The sequence below is a fragment of the Cyprinodon tularosa genome, unplaced genomic scaffold (assembly GCF_016077235.1).
Source record: "Cyprinodon tularosa strain WSP-4 unplaced genomic scaffold, ASM1607723v1 ctg197, whole genome shotgun sequence".
NCBI lineage: Eukaryota > Metazoa > Chordata > Actinopteri > Cyprinodontiformes > Cyprinodontidae > Cyprinodon > Cyprinodon tularosa.
Window position 1 is genome coordinate 874799 of NW_024038720.1, and position 23072 is coordinate 897870.

General features: G+C 38.2%; 1 protein-coding gene across 3 annotated transcripts in view; it reads right to left on the reverse strand.

Moving 5' to 3' along the window:
* syt7b (synaptotagmin VIIb) overlaps positions 1–23072 on the reverse strand; it is a 159732-nt gene that overhangs the window by 8798 nt on the left and 127862 nt on the right. For all 3 annotated transcript variants that reach the window (XM_038283871.1, XM_038283872.1, XM_038283873.1), the window contains one exon: positions 7592–7727. In XM_038283871.1, the coding sequence (XP_038139799.1) occupies positions 7592–7727 (136 nt within the window). The remainder of the gene's footprint in view (positions 1–7591; positions 7728–23072) is intronic.

Genomic DNA, 23072 nt, shown 5'->3' on the forward strand with positions numbered 1-23072 from the left:
AGTCGTCACCAGGGCAGGGATATTAATCAATTAAATCAACTTTCTGTTTATGAAGATTTTATTTATAGAAAATCTGGAATTCCCCCCCCCCCACAAATGCACTTCTTGGGCTTCTATAGCTCATGGTGACATCAGTTCCTCACTGTTTTTTTCTCAGATGCTTACTTATAACTAATAAACTAGCTTACAGTGTGTCACCACTAGCTGCAAACATTTAGTTTGTTATATTTTCATTGTTTATTGTGAAACATAGTTAAACAAGCATTTTCCCAGTTTGAACTTCATTGTCCTTTTAAAGTGAGGTCTCGTCACAAAGGGAATGATTGAAATAAAAGGTTGCTTTTGAATGTAATGTGTTATTTGTCATTTATATCAGAGAAAAAAATGGATTTGGTAGGAAAATGTTGCAGATTAGATTTCAAAGTCGTGTCGTTCAGCTTTAGTGTATGGAGGCAGAAAGGGGTCATAATAATTGTAAACTTATAAATCTTAGTTGAAATTGAAAAAATAAAAGTTGAATCCCAAAAAAATAGGAGAATGAAAAAGCAAACATAAAAAGATAAGAATTGAATCTAGTGCTTCATTGGCTGACTTGCATAGGGACAAGTCATATGTATGGATATGTGTTTCATGTGACCATCGAAATGGTCATATGTTTCATGTGACAGCCTAAGCGAAGCATTTAAAAACATTAAAAAGACTAAGAAAATATTGCTGACTAATTTAAATCTGAAGCCATTGCTTGGCCAATAGAATGACTTCTCAATTATTGCTTCGAATGTTACCTTATAGGTTGACATTACATTGTTGGCATCAGTGCCACACAACATCTTCTATTGTCCCACACTGCTGGCTTTCTTTGTTAAAATTCACAAATGTGATATTGCTACCTCTCTGTGAACTGTGAGCAGGAGCTCTAATGGTGTGTTGTCTTCATGGGTGTGTGATGGAAATATTTTGTGAAAGAGGTTTCTGTTTAACCCTGCTCTGTGGAGGTGAGCTTGGACATCTCGGAGTAAAGACTTTGATACTTAATAGTGGAGATATAGGACTGCCACTTTTTACAGAATCCCATCTCTGTATCTCTCTCTCTCTGTACTGATGACATTTTGCCACTGAGAGAGATGCAGTTTCATCCCATCAAACCAAAAGCATTTTGGCATTGGAAAACTGGATGTCGCCAAATTTTTCATCTCTGACGCTCAAATGCATTTTCATTTAAAAAATGAGGCAACACTTATGGAACAATAGCCTAAGTTTAGAGTGGTATAGGATTTATCTACACAAAGTGTTATGACTGAAAAAAGCAACAACAACAAAAAAAATTGATTAGTTTTTATAACAGTCTGTAGATACCTATCACATAAAAAAAATGTTTGTTTGTTTTTAAACTTCGGGCAGTTTTTACCATTTGCTGACTTTTCTTTTATATGCCAATCATTTCAATATAGGTGCTCACTGCAAAATAAGTCCAAAAATAAATGAAACAGAATTAGTGATGGGGCAGAGAAGAATGGGTGACATTCATTCAGCTCCATGGACTAAACTTAAAACATTAAAAAGCAGTGCTGTCTTGGGATTAATGAGATTTAGGCACAATAACATAAATTGCCTTCTTATTAGAGTTACACTTAGCTCTTCATATTCTCTGTTTATTGAAAATGTACTGAACCCTCCCACAAAGAGGAACAGGTTATATCGCATTAACTTCAAAAAGCTGTAGGAGACACAAATTATAAACATGATTAAAATCCACATTCTAACTGTCTACAGAACAGGCTGTTGTATGGCTGTATCATCATTAGGATAATAGAAGGAACTATAAGGAAATGGGGAGTTGATAAGTGACAAACCACATACAAATCGTGCCATGGCTTATGAAAAAAGAAAACATATCTGTACTAAAAAATTCTATCCAGCAGGGATTACTGAGAAGGTTGGAAAATTGAATATCTAATTGTGAAAGTTTCCACTCATTTCCGAAGATTCTGCAATATCTCATTCTCCATGCCTAACGTGATCACTTGTCATTATACAGTCCCCCACCCAACAGCTGGGAGAAATTGTTTTTCCTCCATTTGAGCACTTTGTTTCCGGAGTTCCTCCTTTCTTTTATAGTCCTTATTTTATATCTTATTATTATCATCTCCTTTTGAAAAATCTGTCAGCAGTAGACATGTGTTAGTTGTTGGAAATACAGTTTTTCAGTAGCTTTGGTGAGTTTCTTACAAAACATTTAAAATTTGAACAAGTTAGTGCAGCCTCCACAACATTTGATTGTAGAGGTTATACGCCAACCAAGAAGAGGTGGAAGAGGTTTCCTTTTGACTCCAAAGAAAGAGGAAAGCATTTGTGCAATGGTAATTGCAAACAATGCTATGAGGCTGCGAGAAATACAAATCAGGAAAATGACAACATCTCTGAAAATATTTAAATTATTTATTTATTCAATATTCAGTGTTATTCAAAATCAATTTCAACAATAGACAGTCCTCACATGGAATGACATGTAAACGATACATTTGTAACGTGTACCATTTGAATGGAACAGTGAGTGAAGCAGCTGTGTCAACATCATGTGCAGGTAAAGCTTGTATGCATGCTTTACTCTGCTAAGTGTTATACTGTACAACTTCGATGTATTTCTACAGTAAGCACTGCACTTGCATTCCAGGGTCACACAGGTTACTGTAACTATATATACAGTGATTACTGTACAGTTTGTTGTGGTAGATGCTTTGTTAGACTGACTTAATTTTTTCACAATCTCTTGTCATGATCTGCTGTGATAGCTGACCTTGATTACTCATGACGTTCACCTGCTTAACCCTTTTCACCTCCTAATTTTCACTCATCTCATCCACCTGCCAGTTGTCCTCATATTGGGCTCAGTTCCAGCTATCATGGCCAGATCGTTAGATGTTTTCTGTTCAGTTTTGTTTGTTTCTAAGGTTCTTGTCCTGAATCCTGGCGGCCAGTGAAAAAAAGAGGGTTTTGTGTCTGTCCCTCTGGGTTTTTGGCTCTGTACGCGGGGAGGATCAGTTTTTATCCCAGTAAGCCTGGCTCCAAGGTGGAGACCAGTTTAAAGGTCCTGCATCAAGTTCTGGTTCCACGTCCTGTCTCTGCTACCCTCTGCCACTGAGCCTGCCTGTCTGCACCCGATCATGTCTGCTCCTGTGCGTGACCGGCTGGTCATGCTTCTGGACTCAGTCAGACTCTGCCTGGGAGCTGGTGGATTACCTTGGAAGCCTGGATCCTGACTTCTTCCTGTTCCTGCCTGATCTGGATCCTGTTCTGTCTGTTCCTGCCTGATAACCCTGTCCAGGCTCGGCTTCCTCCCAATCCTCAGGAGCTGCAGCACCGGGGACACTTAGGTGTAACGCGCCGCGTCAGCTATCAGCCCATCTGCTGGTTCACGCCCCTTCAAGGGGTTATGGACTGAAATGTTAAAGAAGGTAAGTGACTCACTGAGATCATCATCTTCTGTCAGATGATTGTGGTCACTTACCTGTGTTTCTCCCACCAGAGTGTCTGGTGAGAGTAACCAATCAAAGTATGATTGGAATAATGTAAGCTTCCACCACTCTGCAGTAGCCAGGCAGTGGTTTGAAGCACATGACAAGATGCCTAGGGAGTATCTGCCTTTCTACTCTCCATTCCTAAATCCAGGTGAGGGTCAGGTCCACATTCTCAAATGACCCCAAAGGCAGCCATAGATGCAACTTGGGATGACATCACATCAGAGCACTGCAGAGGGTGGGTCCAGAAGATACTCTTCTCTGTGCATTAACAGAGCTGATATTTGCTGTGATGTTGATGAAAACATGTTGCCAGACAGACGGGAGGGTCTATGTGTCTGATTTGCAGCACTGTCTGTTTTACTGTATTTTCATTTTTAAAACTACTGCAGTAAGGTTTACTGAGCCAAAGGGAATTTGTATTTGTTGTAAATGTTATGTTTCCCTATTGCACATGCTGTGAACAGTTGCACAGTTTATACAATATAAGTGAAATGCTCATTTAGTGTCTTGATTTGTATTTAATAATAGTTTTTATAGTGCCATGCATCATTTATAATGCTATCTTGACTTTACATGACATTGGGAAGCACTTACAGATTAATTTGTCACAACGAAAACATGTTTGACCTTTTTGCTTGATTGTTCAAGGATGCTGGTGTCATAACTTGTCATTTTGACAACAGTGACACATTCATTGGCATGAATATTTGCTTTTAAAAAGAGAGTGCCCATTTTAAAAACTGCTTTAAGACAAAGTGAAACTGAATTTTTCTTGTGGTATGGAGCAAAGGTAAAACCTTTATAATTTTGTTGAAGATTTTCATCACAATGCAGATCAGCTGGCAGTAAGATGTTTAGAGCTATTTTTTTCTTAGAAAAAAAAAAAGAATTTCTTTGACTCGCTCTGGTCAGGGCGACAACAGTTGGCAAGCATTGTGTCTATTAAGCAGCTACATTTTAACTAGCTTATATCAGCTTGCTTATCTTAAGACTTTATAAGAAAATGAAAACAAATTGTTGTTAAATATTAAATTTCAATCTCTCTACCAATCACAATATATATTAGTTCTGCAGAAATAATAATTGTTGCTTTGTTTATTAGAATTAAAGAAACTAAACTTATAAGTTTGTTTAAATTTTTTCATGTATTTTCAGGTATCATAGGTAAAGCATTACATACTTGATACTCTTAACATTAACACTTCTACAAATTGTGTATCTAGTAGTATTCATTGATATGCAGTAGCAGCCATTAAAAAAAATCTAGCCCTTTGATCTTTATTCTCTCTGTCTCCTCTATTCTAATAAAAGCCAACAAAATACACAGTTCAACTGTAAATACTATGATAGCTTCATTTCACAAACAATAAGATTGCTAAACTGTAATACACACATAAAGGAGATTTGTTTACTGTTGATTTGTTTGTTCTCTTTTTTTTTACTTTCTTTTTGCTCTAATGCCAGCTGAGAAAAATACAATATACATGTAGCTTAAATCTGAACACATTTGACAATAAAGTACTTGAAATGAAATATTTCATTTAAATTAGTTAAATAAACAGACAACTTGAATCTGTTTTTCCACAACAAAGAAAAAATATAAACAGAACAAATTTCTTTGAAAGGTTATGACAACAAACGATAATTGGTAAGCGTTCTGCACAATGTAATGCTCTTGGTCATTATCTTTTTGCTGTTTATCTTTTCAAAAATTTTGATTAAAAACTTAGGCTTAAAAAGCATATATAATGTTTTGAGAAGTAAAACTGTGGGATAAAAACATTATTATGCTAAACCTGATTCTGGGATAATCACACCAAAAATGAAACATTTGTCAGAGGTGATCCTGATAAATGGTCATTGCCCTACAGTTACATAGCACCTTTTCAAGCCAGGAGAAGCCAAAGGGCTTCAGACTACAGTCAGCAATTTATTCAATCACCTGTTCACCCGCACTTTCACACACTGATGGTGGAAAGCTACACTGTAGCCACAGCTACCCTGGGGCCCCCAGCTATCCAGACACACATCACCTGAAAAGCTTTACAGTTTTAGCTCTATATACACATTGATGCCCTATGACTTTTTAAACTCACTTTTCCCTGTGGAATAAAGCTTGTGCATATAGAGTATAGCCACCTACACTGAAACGATTTAACAATCGCTTAACCTACACTTTGCAGAGTAATAATTTACATGTAAATATTGCAATTGGCTCAATGAGAAAATGTAAATTGAAGAAGTTAATTTTTTCCTCTGGGATCGATTCCCTATTTGTATTTTTTAAATTGAACAATTGACAATTTAATTCTTTACTGAAATCAAATGCAAAAAAAAAAACAAAAAAAAAAACACTGAACTAACAGCAATTTTTGACTTTTTTCAGTGCATAGCTATAACAAATGGCTAAAAAGTGCAAGAAGATCTGGCTCTAAAGAAGACATCTATAGATTCCTTTGGCAAAGCTCCCAACCCCAGCATAATCATTAAGTACTGTCAGTGAGAATTTTGCAGAATCCTGATGAAACCCCTGTAATTACAAAGTATCCGCACCCATCTCTGCCATATTCTCAGAGCACCCACGTCCCTGCATGTTCCTTCACAGCTAATTACCAAACCTCTCTGAAGAAGGCACATGCTTGCCTCCCCCTCTTAGCTCTCGCTTCAGCAGAATGATTATTGCACATCCGAGTTAGCCTAGAAAACTCCAGGGTAGGAGAAAGTGGAAATGCTCCACAGGTGGGGGAGACAATTCCTGTACAACTTTCTTAAAATTAGTGGGCCCCCAACTCAACAAACAGACCATATTATATACAGAAATATAACTTTTGTTGCGCATGTGTTTGGTGCAGCTATAATTATATAAAACAAAGAAAACATTAGTGATCTACATATTTTTTTCTACCAATACATAAAAGAGCAAAGAATGGTTCTAAAGTGGTGCCTAAGATAGTATTGATGTTCTCCGGATAGTACTTCTATACAATGTGTACAGTCAGTTACAATAAAAATATTTAACAACAGCTTAAATAACAGATTAACAAAAGCTACCAAAATAAGTAGTCAGACCTTAAGCTTTATTCCACTCCACTAACATTTGACATACAACCGATAATTAGCTCAAAGAAGAAATATTTTTCAGCTTTTGAGTCATTTTTGCTGGACTTTCTTGTTTTATTTTGAGGAGGTTCTTCTGCAGTATTTGACACCCAACATTTCTGCCTTTTCCTCGGCTTTGGCCGCTTTACAGATTATTCAAACCCCTTACAGAACCCACAATCATATGCCTTCTAAAGTACAGAAAATGACCAAAGCAAAAGTTGAATGTCCGAAAAACGTTCGAACATGACCAACTCAATGATCACAAGAAAGCTAAGCTCATCATAAGAAAAAGAAAAACATAAATATTAATTTTGTATAATAACCTATTTAAAAGCAACTTAAGAAAACTATCCTATATTACAGAAAATAGATTACATATCTTTTAAAATCAGCATTTCAACAGCATTTTATCCCTACCAAGGTTTTCCACAGCAATAAATCATCTCTATCTCTACTTCTGACAATCTCTTTCTGTTTACATTTACACTCTTGTCTCTGATTTGTAAAAGAAAATCAGATATTGCTCTGACTTAGAATAATGTTGCTTCTGGAATCAGATCTATGAATTTAGAGATTGTAAGATTGTTGCCAACATAGCATAACTGTTGTAAAATGAGCTAGAAGGAATACCCAGTGGGACCCTGTTCAGCGTATATTTTCAATGTTGTCCTTGTGGGTTCGATAATGGTGGGCAAATTTGATTTATCGCCTTGTACAATAGGTGAACAGTAGAATTTTGTAATCGCTTGATGCATTTAAAAACATTCCCCCATTCACTAATGTTTGACCATTTTAATGTAGTTGGTTCATTCTACAGCAGCTAATAAAAGACATCGGATTATTCTGGGTTGAGGGATATTACATTGTAATTGTATGTCTAACATAAAAAAATTTGAAAAGGGTTTAGGGTATGAATGAATTAGCAAAGTGATGAATACTGTATAGACAGAGCTGATAGAGTGAGTTACCATGAGCATGTCACTTGTGACAGAGTTGGCCAACTCATTGACAGAAGAGTTGGCTTCGTGGTTCTGCCCCTGGCGACGTCCGGTTTCATCTGGGGTCTGCCCTCTGGGGCTGCTGCCTGGTTTGTTTCCTGGAGTTCTGGCAAAGCGCAAATAAAAATACACACATCCTGTTAATGATAGGGATATGTGTATCCTATAAAAATGGCAAAAGATAAACCGCATTGTTCTCTTCTGTATAATGAAAACTTTGTTTACACCTTTACATTTGTTCTCCATCCATTTATCCATCCATCCATCCATCCATCCATCCATCCATCCATCCATCCATCCATCCATCCATCCATCCATCCATCCATCCATCCAGCCAGCCAGCCAGCCAGCCAGCCAGCCAGCCAGCCAGCCAGCCAGCCAGCCAGCCAGCACTGTTGCCTTGCAACAAGAAGGTTCTGGGCTCAATTCATGGAGTTTGCATGGTCTCCCCGTGCATAGGTTAATTGGCTTCCCTAAATGGGAGTGTGTATGAATGGTTGTATGTCCCATTGTATCTACATGTTGCCCAGTGACAGATTGGCTGAAGGATGTACCCGTCTTTTTTTCATAGACTGCTGGAGATAGGCACCGGCTCTACTGTGACCCTGATGGAAAAAGCAGAGGCCCGTTGCACAAAGCAGGTTTACCTAATTCAGACGGAAATCCTCAACTCTGATTTGTCAGTTTCACAACAGCTGGTGTCAGTTAGTTTAAAGGTGCAGTAGGAGATCTTTTATGACGCATATTTTTACCATGTGGCTTAAAGATCTCCCCATGCCGTTTAGCAAGCAGTGAAATAGGGGTGGATGGGTTGTAGACTGAACCGGACTGGGCATTGGAACCGAGCCATGAGTTCCGGGGCTGGTCCGGGAACCCCAGTGGACAGGGACAGAGCGACCGAAGGCGTGGTTTTCGAGGAGTGGCCTGAAGGGAGAGGCATGGTTGTGTATGTTCAAAAAATAGCTTGCTGGCACCGTTTTTTCCAAGAGCTCCTACTGCACCTTAAATCAACTCTAAGTAGGTCTACTCAGAGGTAACATTAGAGGGGGAAAACTAGTTTACTGTTTGAATGGTAAGATATCAGTGTATTATATTCTGAGCCAATCTTACTGGGCAAAGTCACACCTGGCATCAGATGAAGATGAAGTATAAAAACTTTCAACAGGTAGGACCTCTGCAGCCCCATGGCCTTTCCTGTCAAGATGTCAAAGTCAATATTTCATAGTAAGAGCATAGGTGAAACTTAACTTCACTGACTATTGCTAAATTGTTATCTATGGACAACTTTTAAATCAGCCTGGGAGTACCATCAATTTTTGGAAAAGCCCCAGAAGCACTAAAAAAAATGAGTCCATGACATCCAGAGCTGCGTGTGGATAACGGTCAGATTCGGCTGTACTTCTTTGAAGACGTACCCACGCAAAAAGCACCAATGCAGGGGAGTTGCCAGAGACAGACGGGGGCTATGCTGGAGGTAAGGTAGGACAATGAAGAGTCCTTCTTGGCCGAAACCTTTTGCTAGCATTCCTTATTTCTACCTTTATTAACATTATTATCTCTGTATAAATGTATGTTGATCAAATTTTCTCGACTGGAAGACAGGGAGAAGGGGACCTGTCCTGTCCTGCCAGGACATACTTTGTTGGGATACACCATGGACTCATGTAAGGCTTGGAGGATGGTGTGTTTTACAATGTTATCAGTCGAGGATGTGGAAGACATATAAATATTTGGATTTATGATACTTAGATTTCTTCTGTTTGGATTTGGAGGACACCTAATGTATCTACAATTACAGAGGATGTCGGCAGCAATTTGGGCACTGATCAGGCTGTGGGCAGCGGTTGACACGCTCACAAAGGCTGTGAACGAGCAGGACCATGAGCTGAGCTGTATGGTGGGTGCGATTGAATGCAAGCTGGCTGCGGTGGCTGAACTCAAAGCTGAGATGGGATAATATATTGGATGTCCATGCTAGCTTCAAGGCAGAAAAGCCCAACAGATTCGGAATATTGGATTCACCATGTGGAGCCCAGTGACAAAAGACTAAAAAGGCTGATGGAAAATTCTGTGCAGCTTGCTCTCAAAACAAAAAGTGTATTTTGGATTTCGACCTCTCCCTTATGAAAACTCCCCTGGATGTTATGGTGGAAGGACCCAGAACTGCCAGATCACCCCCCAGATCTGGCATTAAGATCCGGTATCAGTCAAAGCATATTGACAAAAAGTATAACAATTAGTATTTAGCGTTCACCTCACCTCTTGCTACTATGGGAAATTTGCACAGGATAAACATTTAATCATGAATGCTTATTATATATTTAAGCCCATGTAGTCCTGTTGGATATTGGGCTGATACACTTAGAGCAGTGCTTGTATAAGACTTATACATTGTTGCGGCTACAGACAGATTTATTTTTTGTTTTTTTGTTCCAATATGGCTCTTTGAGCAGTTTGGGTTGCCGACCCCTAGTGTGAGGTTATTTTTGTTATCTGCTCCTGAGACTCTTGCTATGGAGAAATATGACCTGAGTCACTTAGAGCTGGCATAATCCGTCCCTCTTCCTTTCCTGCTGGTGCAGGCTTCTTTTTTTTGTGGGGAAGAAGGACGGTTCCCTCAGGCTATGTATAGATTACAGCGGTGGAAATGACATCACAATCAAGAATGGCTACCCCATCCCTCTGATCAACTCAGCTTTTGACCAGCGTATCCAGTGAGCCCACCACAGCTGACGAGTAGCCGCAAGCAGTCTTTTCAATAAAACGCCTTTTAAGTATCACTGTGTGTCTGGTCTGAACTCTGGAACCTACGTCCTGAGCCTTTTGACACTTAGATGGGAGCCCTTATTTACATGCAAAACAGGCTGAGAGATGAATTAAGGAAAACATAAGATACAGATAAAATCAAAGAAACAAACATAACCAGATTTCAGAGATGAGAAAAGGAAGAAATCTGACATACTGAATTGGCAAATGTAACAAAGAAACACTGAAGGAGCAAGAGACAGATGAGGATTTTATAGCAAAGAGACAAGCAGAAGTAGAGTGACAGAGAATGAGGAGAAGAAAGGGATGTGGCATGGAAGAGAAAGAATGGATTCGTCACTGTGCGTTGATTTCCTGTGATCTGCAGGTCAGAGCGCAAGCAACATAAGAACGACTCAATTTGAACCATGAGCTCTCCGATTCATTGCGCTGTCAAATATGGCTTTCCTCAGCAAGTCTCTATTAATATAGAAATCTGAAACAATACAAAATCTTTTCTTTAGCAGGCTAAAGTGATGCCTATTTTTGCCTCTAATATCAGTCCCTAACAAATCAGAGAACAGTGTGTGTCCAAAGATAACTGTGCAAACACACACAACTGTTTCCCTTAACCTGCCTACCTCTCACTCATTCACAAATATGTGTACATAATTGTGAGTTTGGTTGGTTTATGCAGCTTCAAATGATCACACTTTTTCAACACTAATCCCTATTAACATAGAACTGTATGAACCTATAGAAAATGACCATATAGACAATAGATTTCTTTCAGTACTAAAAGTACTACAACTTTCTTGATCTTTTTAACCAGTGATTTAAAGTATTTTTTTTTTTTACAAATTCCTTTATAAAGAATCTTTGGGTAAGAATGTTTATAAAAAGTCTAACGGGCGGAACACACCAAACACCATTTAGTATCCGATCTGGATAGAAAAACGAATTGAAACTTAGAGCTCTCTGGAAATGCATGGGCCTTGTTAGACCACACAGGATTGTCTGTAACAGCACTTGTGTAGCTCCAACCTAGCTAGACCCCTGATCTATTTTGGTTGGACATACACAGCAATTGTTGTGAGTCTGACAGGAAGAGAGACAGGGTGGTAAAGTAAAATACACAGTAAAATCCCCTATCACATGTAAAGCAGCCAGGTTCACCCACTTTGAAACATGCTGTGTGAACGGGGCAGACTCTGCCATAAAAAATAGATAAAACATTTCAACAAACAGTGTCCTTTTATCCATGATAGGAGCTCAGGATGACAAAAAACAGATAAAATAACACTTCAATACTTTTTGAACTTAAAAAAACATGAGAGACAATGCAAATTTAGCCTACCTCCTTCCTTATGTATATAAAAAAAATAAAGATCAGAAAACTAAAAACTACATAGAAAGCTCTCAGTCTCCTTTAACTGCCTTGCCCGGTCATTACCCCTTCCAGAGTCTTTGTTTTAGCTGTGTAATCTTTTCTTTTCTTAAAAATATTATAGTATCCATAATATTTTGAAATCCTTTTGACATGACCTGCTCTGATAGCTGGCCTTAATTGCTTATTTCACTCACCTGCCTTGTCTGCCCAGTTCCTAATCATCTCTGATCTCATCCACCTGTAGGTTCTGCTTTATATTCAGTCCAGCCCAGCTATCGCTGCAATATCATTGTTTGACTTCTGTTTATTCCCTGTTTTCCGGTCAGTCAGTTTTGTTAATTTTAGTCAGTTCCAAGGTTCTTGTCCCTGTTCCAGTTAGGAGTTTATTCTCAAGCCAGTGTCCTCAGGTGAGTTATTGTCCCTAACCAGTTGATGAGAGCCTTTCAGCATTGGCCTAGTGATTCTATTTTCCTGATTCAGTTCCCTCTTACCCACTGGCCCTGTATGTCCCTGGCTGATCTGCCCACCTGAACCTCAGTTGGACTCCTGCTGGATTCTTCCTATTTGTGGGTTTCTGACTGCTGGATGCTTGGCGCACGGGAATCTGAACCTGTCCTCCAAGGTGTGTTTTGGTCTGAGCTGGATGATCGACGCACAGGACTCTGAACCACCCTTCACGCTCTAATGGATTCCTGGAACCTGGATCTGTCTGTTCCTGAGTGGATCAGAACCCCTGACCGGACTGTGGACTCCTGGATTCCAGAACTACTCCGGTCTGATCTGAATCCCTGCCTTGGATCGCAGTTATGGTTGCTCACTGTGGTTGCTGCATCGGGGACGGTCTGGATGGCTCAGGGCTGCCTCTCATTGGCAGTGCATCGGCTTATCCTGCCTTTGCTTGAGAGGATGGACTGAACTGTTAAACCAGGTAAGTGACTCGCTCTAATAATCATCTTCTGCTCAGATGATCGCGGTCACTTTCCTGTGTTTCTCCCTAACCCAGAGTGTCAGTGATTGGGCGATGCCCTGCCTCCCTCTTGCAGCCGCCAGATCCACAGCATTGCGCTTCCTTTCGGTTATGTTGTTTTGTTTTAATAAACGTTTTGAACTTTCCTACTGGCTGTCTCACCTTGAATACTTGGTCCATCTGTCCCGTTTCATGACACCTTTATCTTTGCTGTTTTAAGAACGTGGTGTGCAGGTTGGTCATGAAGTGCAGTGTTGCTTTATAATTTGATTGACACTTCGCGCGGCTGTGTAGCTCTGCTTTCCTTACATTTAAAAAAGCCTGTTGATAAATATTTTTGAGTTTTTGAAATTTAACCCAGTCAAATGCACTGTTTCACTTTCTGGGACACAGAGAAAAATTCTGCATAGTCTTGCACAGATCAGGATCTGCTCACCTTATGCATAGTACGAGCCTCTATATGCACTGCAGCCAGTGTCAAAAGGAAAAGAACTGCATCTGAGCTTGTTCAGTCGAATGCAAGCAGTATGACTCTGCCTTAATAATTAGGTGCCTCCTGCCACTGTTTTAGCTTGTTTAAGCTAATTTTTCATATATGTGGAGAATTAATCAAAACCACATTAATGGATACATTATAAAATAGTACATCTTCAAAAAAATGTTATACATTGCATAGTTATCTCCAATATACAAAAAATTCAGAACAGAGGTATTAAATGGAAATGAGCAACAGAGGATATGATACCAGTGTAATACTTGCTGGAGCGGCTGCTAATTTAGTGAATGCAAAGCACAGAACTACTTCTAATAATCATAGTGTCAGCTAAAGAGCCAATTTCCCCCCAAAATTATACAACTCACTATGGCAAACACTGCAGATAAAGTAAATAAAGATATTACTGACTCCTTGATGAATACAATAGTTTTAAAACCATATAATTTCTCTACCAAACACTGATATTACAAAAAAGCAAAAACATTTAAAAGACTAGATGTTATTTTGTCATTGGTGATCTCTTTCCAAACTGTTTTTTTTTTCTCACACATTTAATATCTTGGTTCCTTAATCAGGGCTTTTATGCACAGAAGTTAAGATTAATATTATGGTGATGACTAACATTTAGACTTAGACAAACTTTATTGTCATTTAGTATACATAGAGTATAAACAAAACCAAATGTTGATGCACACAGCTTCCAAAGAGTGAATGAGCAGCTTACAGCAGTGAAATTATCATTTCAATTTTTAAGTGCAGCAGTGATCAGAAGAATATGGTGGAAATGAATGTTCTATTTAAAGGGATTTGAAAATTCTCTATGTAGTGCAAATATGTTTACAAGTGTGATGCAAAGTCCCGATTTGATTTACTGTATTTTTCTTTGAAAATAATTTTTAAAATCACATTACACAGTACTTGTTTTATAACAATTACAGGGCAATTCATGTGCTATTTTTAGTGCTCTTTAAAACAAATAAATAGTAGCTCTGCTAGATGACTGAGGCCCCTAGTTGCTTTGATTATACAGTAGATAATACATGCCTGTCAGATGAGCCTCAGCAGCCTGTACTGTAAATGATTCAGTGTAGGAGGGTCTAGCTTTGTGAAAGCCTTCCTAAAACCCCTTGAATCAATTACCAAGCTTATGAAAACACTGCTGTTTTACAAAAATTTGCATGTGCTAGACTTTGCTGTGGTCTCTGAATTTGCATGTAGGGATTTTAAAAGAAACATGAACACCTGCCAAAGAAACACAAGTTGACTACATATTTAACATTGCTGACCTCTGGGGAGACAATGGACCATGGGCGTAGGTTTGCATAGGGACCATAGGGACATGTCCCTACCAAAATTTTGGACGGACCTATTTGTCCCTACCAATAATTGGATGTGAACAACATGTTTAGAATTTACTATACAGCAGCCGCTTCTTTTCCTCTCGCAGCTTCTCTGCCTGGTAGCTGCAGCTGCCAGCTCTTTCCTGTCCCTTTCACATAGCAGCGCATCAACTGTGCTGCGCGGTTTAACTCTCTGATTATTCTGCCTTAAGTTCCGCCTTCTCTTTTTCTGATTGCGTGTTTTCTAGTCTGTATGTGCGCGCGCGCGGGTGCTTGGAGCGCGAAAAAAAGACGCTAAATTAAATAAATATTGGGCTACGAAACTAGTCCAAATTAAAAAACTTAATATTATCTACGCTAAAACAGGCGAAAGCTTCTCATTGGAGTTCTGTAAAGAAGCAGGAGAGAGTTTTTTGATTTGTGGAACTTGAGAAATGTAAGTTAACAATGTTATGATTTCTTTTATTTTATCTTTTAATTAGATAGCCAAAGGCTCCTTAAAGAAGATCTTTTATGAAATGAAACCAGGTGAAACAGAAACGTTTAAACGTTTCCTTTGGAGGAGTTCTGGATGGAGAATATTGACAGACAAAAAATATATATTTTTTACTTCTTAAATGCAAAATGTTTGCATATTTTTTGTACAATCTTGGTATAATTCCTGCTCTAAGTGGGTCGCTCTGTCGGCTGAAGGCACATTTTAGTGGCCCTATACTCCAGTTTACGATTAATCAATTACTAAATTAGTTCACGATTATTTAAATAATTTGTTAATATGATTGTTTCAGCCATAGATAAAATACATGAAATTAGCTACACAGAGTAACTACAGCCCAGATGTACAACTTCTAATATTAATACTTTAAATGCTCAGTGTCAGTTCCTCTTCTAGTTCCAGTGCACATGTAAATACAATACATATATTTGCTGTCCCTTGAATGTATTATTTTGCATGATCCAGAGAGAGCATATTAGATTAAAAAAAATAAGAGTGGGTTTTACCTCTGTTTACCTCTGCACAAATCTATATCTTCAGAAGAAAACACAGGATAAATCCACATATTATAGACTGTATTTGGTTAAACAGACACTGTCTTAGTCGCAGGTAAATTTAAATGCAATCCTTTTCAAAGTGGAAAAAGTCCTAATTCCACATTCATTAGAGCAAGTTATGCTTTAAATAATGATAAACTGCATCTAGTGCATGTAGTGCTTATAAGATTTGTATTAATGTAGCAAGAAATGCTGCTGTTCTCTTTAAACAAAATGAGCCCTGAAGCTCACATTAAGCATAAAAAAGAGCATGCATATTTTTGCAAAGGACCAATGAAACTGAAGAATAGTGTCCCTACCAAAGTTGAAATCAAACCTACGCCCTTGCAATGGACAGTAGGTAAATGGGCTCATTCATGCAAAAAACTGTATCCCCCTTTTTTTAGACATTATATTATACATTCCTGCTTACATACAAATGCAGAAAACCACTACCTATTTTTGGTACACTGATGGAGGCGCTATCTTGACACGAAAAACATGTGCTATTATGAGAAAAAAATTTAATCAGATCTTCAACTCAAAATATGTTCTGTAAAAAAGGTAAAGTTTTAAAATTTTGACTCAGTTCATGTTTGAAAACAGAGGATGGGTGTCTAAAGCTGTGAGCTGCCCCTTCTTGCCTGCCAGAGACGATCTCATCTAAAGCACAACACCAGTTACATAATTCATCCTTCAGAGGTTGTTGTAGCCATGGCTACGAAAGAGTGTGCTCCCACTTAAGGTTGTACTCCCGACCATCATACATTTTTCACCAGGTTTCAGTAGCGATGGTAACACTAGCCTCCAAAGTAGGCCAGCAAAATCCAAGAAAGTTCCCCTATGAGAGCAACGTAGAGAGAATAGCATGCATCCCTAAAGGCGAAGGGACCAAGCATACATAGAAGCTTCTGAAACACACTCTTTGACTTCCCCATGGCTGCACTCCTCCAACACAGTGTGAAAACATCTTTTCATGCACACCAAATTGTGTGTGTGCTCATGCTGCAAATGCCTGATTTGTAAATGTCAAAAAAAAGAAATGCAAGATAACCTCCAGTCATGACACTCAACAGGCTAAAACAGGAATGAGAACCCTCTGAGGTTCCTACTTTTGTTAAACCAATCTTGGTCATCCAACCAAATCAGATTTTTGCTGTTACTTAACACTTAGCTTCTCTAATGGCAGGGAAATGCAATTAAGCTACCAGCAAGTCTTTAAAACAAAACAAATCGGTGCACCCACACTGAGGCAAGCAATCTCCTGAGGGGTCGATGAGAATGAGCCCAGAGAAACAGTCACTTCAGTCTGACACAGGCTAAGCACAGAAACCCTGACTTCTAACCTTCTGGCCTCAATCTGAGTTGAAAGCCATATTCCTTGTAATTGGACAAAGCAGGTCATTACACCCCGAAGGACAATGCAGACACATCTTATCTTCTTCTATGTTCCTTGTCTATTGTCTGCTGGAGAGTCTGCTCAGTGTTGATTAAGTGAGACTGAATAAATGAAAGAAACACGCTTCATTCATCAAGCTCTCATGGACATACATCAAAGAAGTTATTACAGTACAAAAGTCAGGGTTGGAAATTATATAAAAAAGCAGCTGTTAGTGAGAAGTATAATCACAAGAACAAAGCAGACAAAGATAAATGCAAAGTTTAAGTATTTTAATGCATTTGGGAAGGTTTGCAATGACCCTCAAATATTTATTTCCCAATTTATGAATATATAGATATAGAAACAACAAAAGATAGAAAATAGGATTAACTAAATAGTGTCTGTTTTAGGCCAGTAAGGAATATTAAAGTTATGTCTGACTGCTAAATGCTGGGATAATTAAACTTCTAGATTACATATTTAATATTTGAAAACAGAAAGATTGCAACACTACTGAGCATTTTTGAACCCCAAATGTTGAAGAGGTTATAGCTTTGTGATCCTTATTTAGATTAAATTCAATTCTACATCATGAGGAAAAAGCCAATCAAGATACCGAGAAATGAACCGTGGACCTCTAGAAATCTGATTCTGCTTAGGTACAATGTCCTTCATGTTCATTTGTTTAAACACATATAAGCAAGTATAATAGAAATGTCCTGATATCACATAATTCAAAGCTAGAGGAATCAGTGAATTCATGACAAGAAAGAAACAAACAAAGGAAATAAAGACAGAAAGTAAGAAAGAAAGAAAGAAAGAGACAAAAAGAAAAAAGAGAGAAAAGTGTGAAGCTAATGCAAAAATGTGTTATGCCAGTTAAGTTTCAAGGTCTAAAAACATTAATTTGCAAGATGAAAAAAAAAAAAAAAAAAAAAAAACATTTTCCAGGCTCCAGCAGATGCTTTTCACTCGATACAGAAATATTTTGGAGCAATGGGTTGCTCAGTGGAACAGTGGGTGGCACTGATGCCTTGCAAGAAGGTTCCCGGCCCGGGGTCTTTCTGCATGGAATTTCCATGCGCAGGTTCTGTCTGGGTACTCTGTGTTCCTCCCAAAAACAGTCGAAAAACATGACTGTTAGGTTAATTGGCTTCTCTAAATTCTCCTTAGGTGTGAGTGTTTGAGTGAATGGTTGTTTGTCCTGTTTGTCTCTGTGCCCTGCGATGGACTGGAAACCTGTCCAGGGTGTACCCTGCCTCTCGCCCATAGACAGCTGGAGATAAACACCAGCACCCCTCGTGACCCCAGCAGGGATTAAAAATGATGGAAAATGGGTGGATGGAAATGCAGTGACATTTATGATTTCAATGAGCAACCAGACAGGGTGTTAGGTGGGATACCCTCTATTTCTTTTTGAAATAGGCAACAACAACAAAAATCCTATCCACAAAGGCAAAAATGTCCTATATTTGTGCATGTGTGTTCCCCGCAACCAATCAATTAACTCCCCTATTGCCTCTGTGTCCCTCTTTTGCAAACATTTTCTATATGAGGCTTCCCAGATCGATATGTGTAGTTCAATTTGAAACCTACCAGTATCAATGTGGCTTATGCCAGGTTACAAAATACACACTTTAGCAATGACAGGCAAAATCTTTGATCCCAGTCATAACGTTTAAGTATATGTGAGCCTGCATGGCTGTTGGTCCAGAATAAAGAATGGTTGGATTGTATTAGTAAAAGAACAAAACAACATATCAAATATAAAATCCCCCCCCCAGAAATGAGAAGCTTAGCTTTTCATAATAAATGATGAGATATTTCTCTCAAAATCAACAAAAGAAATCCAACATGAATAGTTGTATTTTGTTTGACTCTATAACAATGCAACAAAATTGTCCGAAAAACCATCAAGTGTCTTCTTTTAATGTTTAACAATGAGGTAGTCTGGTCAGGCCAACAGTCATCTACACTGACAGAGAAGCACTGATGTGACATTGTTCCCATCACAGCACCAACCACCCTCAGGAAAATAGGAATTAAATGAATAGTGATAGTGGAAAGAGAAATAGGAAAGAAACTGCCAAAGCAAACAAAGAGAATTATAAGGAGGGTGTTTATGCAATTAGATGAAAATGTGGGAAAGGGAGGACAGAGGTAGAGGAAAAGATGACAGAAAATGGAATGGATAGAAAGTGTATGGATGGGTGAAAGGAAGAGGGATGAACCTAACCAGCAGGACCAGGGCAGGAAGTTTGTTTCCCTAAACATTCTGTATCTGGGTCTTGCTGATCATACAGTAGCCCTAGGAGACCATAAAATGCAATATTGGTCCCATGTCTTTTGATGGATGAGGCCCAGGTTTCGATGTCAGCCCTGTCAGAGCTCCCCTTTAGCAGGTACAAATCACTGGGCCCCCACCCTCCTCAGAGCGGCAGCAAATACAACTAATGGAGCCATCCATGGGGATGAACTGCCCGGATGCTGCTAAAACAGACTTCCTCTGTGTTATTGTTAAGTGCTACTCAATTTTAGTAGATTTATTTTAAGAAAAATCACTAATACGACTTGAAGTTGTGTCTTTCCTTCTGTTAAAAAAACATGAAGAAATCATTAAAATACGATAATTTACATCAAAAACTGATCAATCAGCTTCAACCCCGCCTTCTCCATAATCAGACTTTAATTAACTCACCGACTAAGGCAGCTGCTAGAAGAATGAGTATGAGGACGACTTCCGACACTTTTCTTTTCTCTTTTCCTTCTAGTCATCATCTTCAGAAGACTTTATTGGAACTGATGGGAGCCAATCTGAAGAGTTAGTAGGGAGCTTTGACTCTCTGTGATTGCTGCGTCAGACTAACAATGGAACGAATGATGTGTATCAGGCCATATTAAAGTTTTAATACCAACATTTAAAGTAATGTGCAGCTGAAAAGTCTGGTCCAAATTTGTTTATTCTGATCTCATAATAAAAACACTTTCCTGTTGATCCACTGACTAACAGTGGGGGAAAAAAAAAACTCCCACACACTGTCAGCACACACTGTCAAATAACCATTTATAATTTTAGGACATTTTCGGCAAGCAAGCTGCAAACACGACATTGCCAGATTATTACACCCTGGAGATGTTTTCTTCTTTGCTAAATAATTCAAATAGATGTTTATGAGTGTGGGGGGGCGCGCTTATAAACATCAGACAGATCAACCAAATGTTTATGGCAATTTTTGGATTTCTTTTGTCTGAATCTCTGTGCTCAGACCCCTCAGGCAGCTGCTTATCTCCTAAAAGCAAACATATTCTTCGTGGTGGTAAACTTTAAAGCTTTTCTTTGCACCTTAAAAAAAACTCTCAGGGCAGTTAAGGTGAACATTATTGTACAGCTTTCAGGATGGTAATGCCATCCTTTTTTAAATAATTTTACATAGTAGCCAAAACGGTTTGGCCTTTTCGGGAAGCATCTTTCAAGCTATAGCTAATTTAAAACAAACAACAATAATGAAAATGTTTTTGGGCAGCTCTGGCCACCAGCAGGAACCCAAAAATAATTTAAGGTCAGATCACCATAGGATTAAAAAAACACCATAATGTAAGTAATTAAATAGCTTTTTTGTATATGACTACAGGGATACATGCCCGTTTATGTATTTTAAGGTTATTTTTTGCACAAAACTAAAGGGATAGACTAAAGGAATAAACTAAAGGGATAAACGGGTATTGACTATTGGTATGCTGGTCTGACTGGGTATGCTCATTTGACAGAACCCCGGCACCACTGTAGAGCACAAGGTAAGACAATCAGTTGATCGACTATACAAAAATTTACTTTTCTCAGTTCTGACCTAAAATATCCATGCCAGATGGTTTTCAGTCTTTTAACAAGTATTACCCAATAACAAATACCAAACTTTCCTAAGTACCCCCATAATGCCAGATCCTACTGCACTGCAAACAGATTTGGACTTTCCTCCTCTGTTTTGTAACAATATGTTAAGCAAGAAATAGAAACAACTTTCCAGCTTCCCTCGTTACTGGTACACGTGCCCCTGGGCAACAAACCGAACCCCAAACTGAGGGAATGTGTGTGCGTAAGCCAGTGTTATTAGGTGAATGTTGCTTTTGTGTAAAGTCTTCTAGCATGACTAGAAGAGCACTATTCTAATTTGGTCCATCTACCAATTATAGGTAGAAAAGTAAGGCAAGACAAACAATGTCCTGATCAAGGTATTAGTCAAATAAATCAAAGTTTTCTTGAAAAAGAATTCATGAAATGTGTAACACGATTCCTAGACAGTATGTCACTCATGTGAGTTCAATACTATGCAATGGATAGATAACAAAATTCTTTACAGCAGAGAGGCTTCAAATATGGAACGAGAGGAATGAGAAGAATTGAGGGGAGGTTAGGGTGATGCAATGAGGGAAAAGGAAGAACACAAAAAGAAAGGAAGCAAGGTAGATGACAGGATATAAAAGAGAGGAAAAATGCACAAGGAATGGCATAATGAAGGTATAGAGCGCAACAAAGGGGGGAAATAAATTCTAGAAGGACACAAGAAAAGGAATAAATACAAAGGCAAGAAAAAAGACAAGGAAGAAAATAAATCATGACAAGATGGATTTAGGAAAATAAATAATTGAAAAGAAAAATAAGACACAAGGATGAATAATAAGCAATAAAAGAGAAAAAGACATGTCTCACCTATTAATTCCAAATTCTAGACCTACCCAAATTAATTATCAATCAAAAATGTGGAGCAGTACGTGGTAAAAAAAAGATTGGTCAAACCATGAGAAAACACAGATATTTTGATAAATAAGTCTTATATGTACATACAGTGCACCTTAAATAACACTTTGTTCTAGGAAGAAAATTAATCATACTAAAAAGAAATACTATGAAATTGTTGCTATCATTTCATCCTCACTAATGAAAACTAACAATAATACTATGTGTAATGTATTTGAAAAGGTTATAATATATAGAAATACTTTTATTAAATATTTTTACTGAGAAATGTAGTTTATTTAGGTTTACTCTCAAATCCAACTCTGACTCATTAACTTTCAAAGGGTGTTTCTTAAAAATCAGTCTCTAAGTGTTTCCTATATCTTCATGCTACACCTCAAAAACAAGCCTCGCTCCCTAGAATGATTGTGTATACCGAAAAAAAATGTATGATTCTGTTCATTTTAGTTAGTAAGTAAAAAAAAATGTGTAAGCATTATAAATCTATAAACACCTTTATCCTCTAAGTATAGCAAAAATAATTTGGCTTTACTTTAATATCAATCAGTCACATGACCTAAAAGCTATTGAAAAAAACAACACATCTATTTTTAAGAAAAAAATGATTTAAACAATAGAAAATGTATAAAAATTGGACAAATAAAGAATGTGCTTCATGTGTATAGTCTAAAACAATGATTTATTTTGTAATAGTGACAAGACATCAAAGGGTTCAAATTTTGTTTTCAAATCATTTTATTTATATACAACAGGTCATCTGAAGACGCTTTACAATTCAACCAGATCATACAGTCAGATTGGTTCCAAGTTTTCTATCAAAGGAAAACCAGCTGATTGCATCGACTCATTGACTAGAAGACAACCCCTCACACCAAGTATGCTTGTAGCGACAGTGGAGAGGAATAACTCCCTTTTAACAGGAAACCTGTTGTTGGAGTGTTTAATACAGATATTTTTTGACCGTCCCCATGAAAGTGGGGATAGGCAGCCTAACAGAATCTCTGAGCCAACAGTTATTAAAACTGGTATGGCTCAGGGCTGCTGGCCTCCTCCATGAAACCTCCCTCTCTTCACCCCATTTTACTGTCACCGGTGGGGATGGCAGAGAGAGATGCGACCACCACATCACAAAACTGTCTCTGGGATTGCTCTGCTTGCAATGTTTCTCTGGCTATAAACTGCTACTTTGCTGCTGTTAATCAAAGCCGAAACCACCACAGCCTCAACCTCCCTGCATATTCCGCAGGCAATCCTTTAAGTGAAAGCATTTTCTGATTTTACATGTGGCCTGAGGTACGGCTCTAGAGCAGCATAAGTTGCACTTTAATGACTTGCATCTTTACA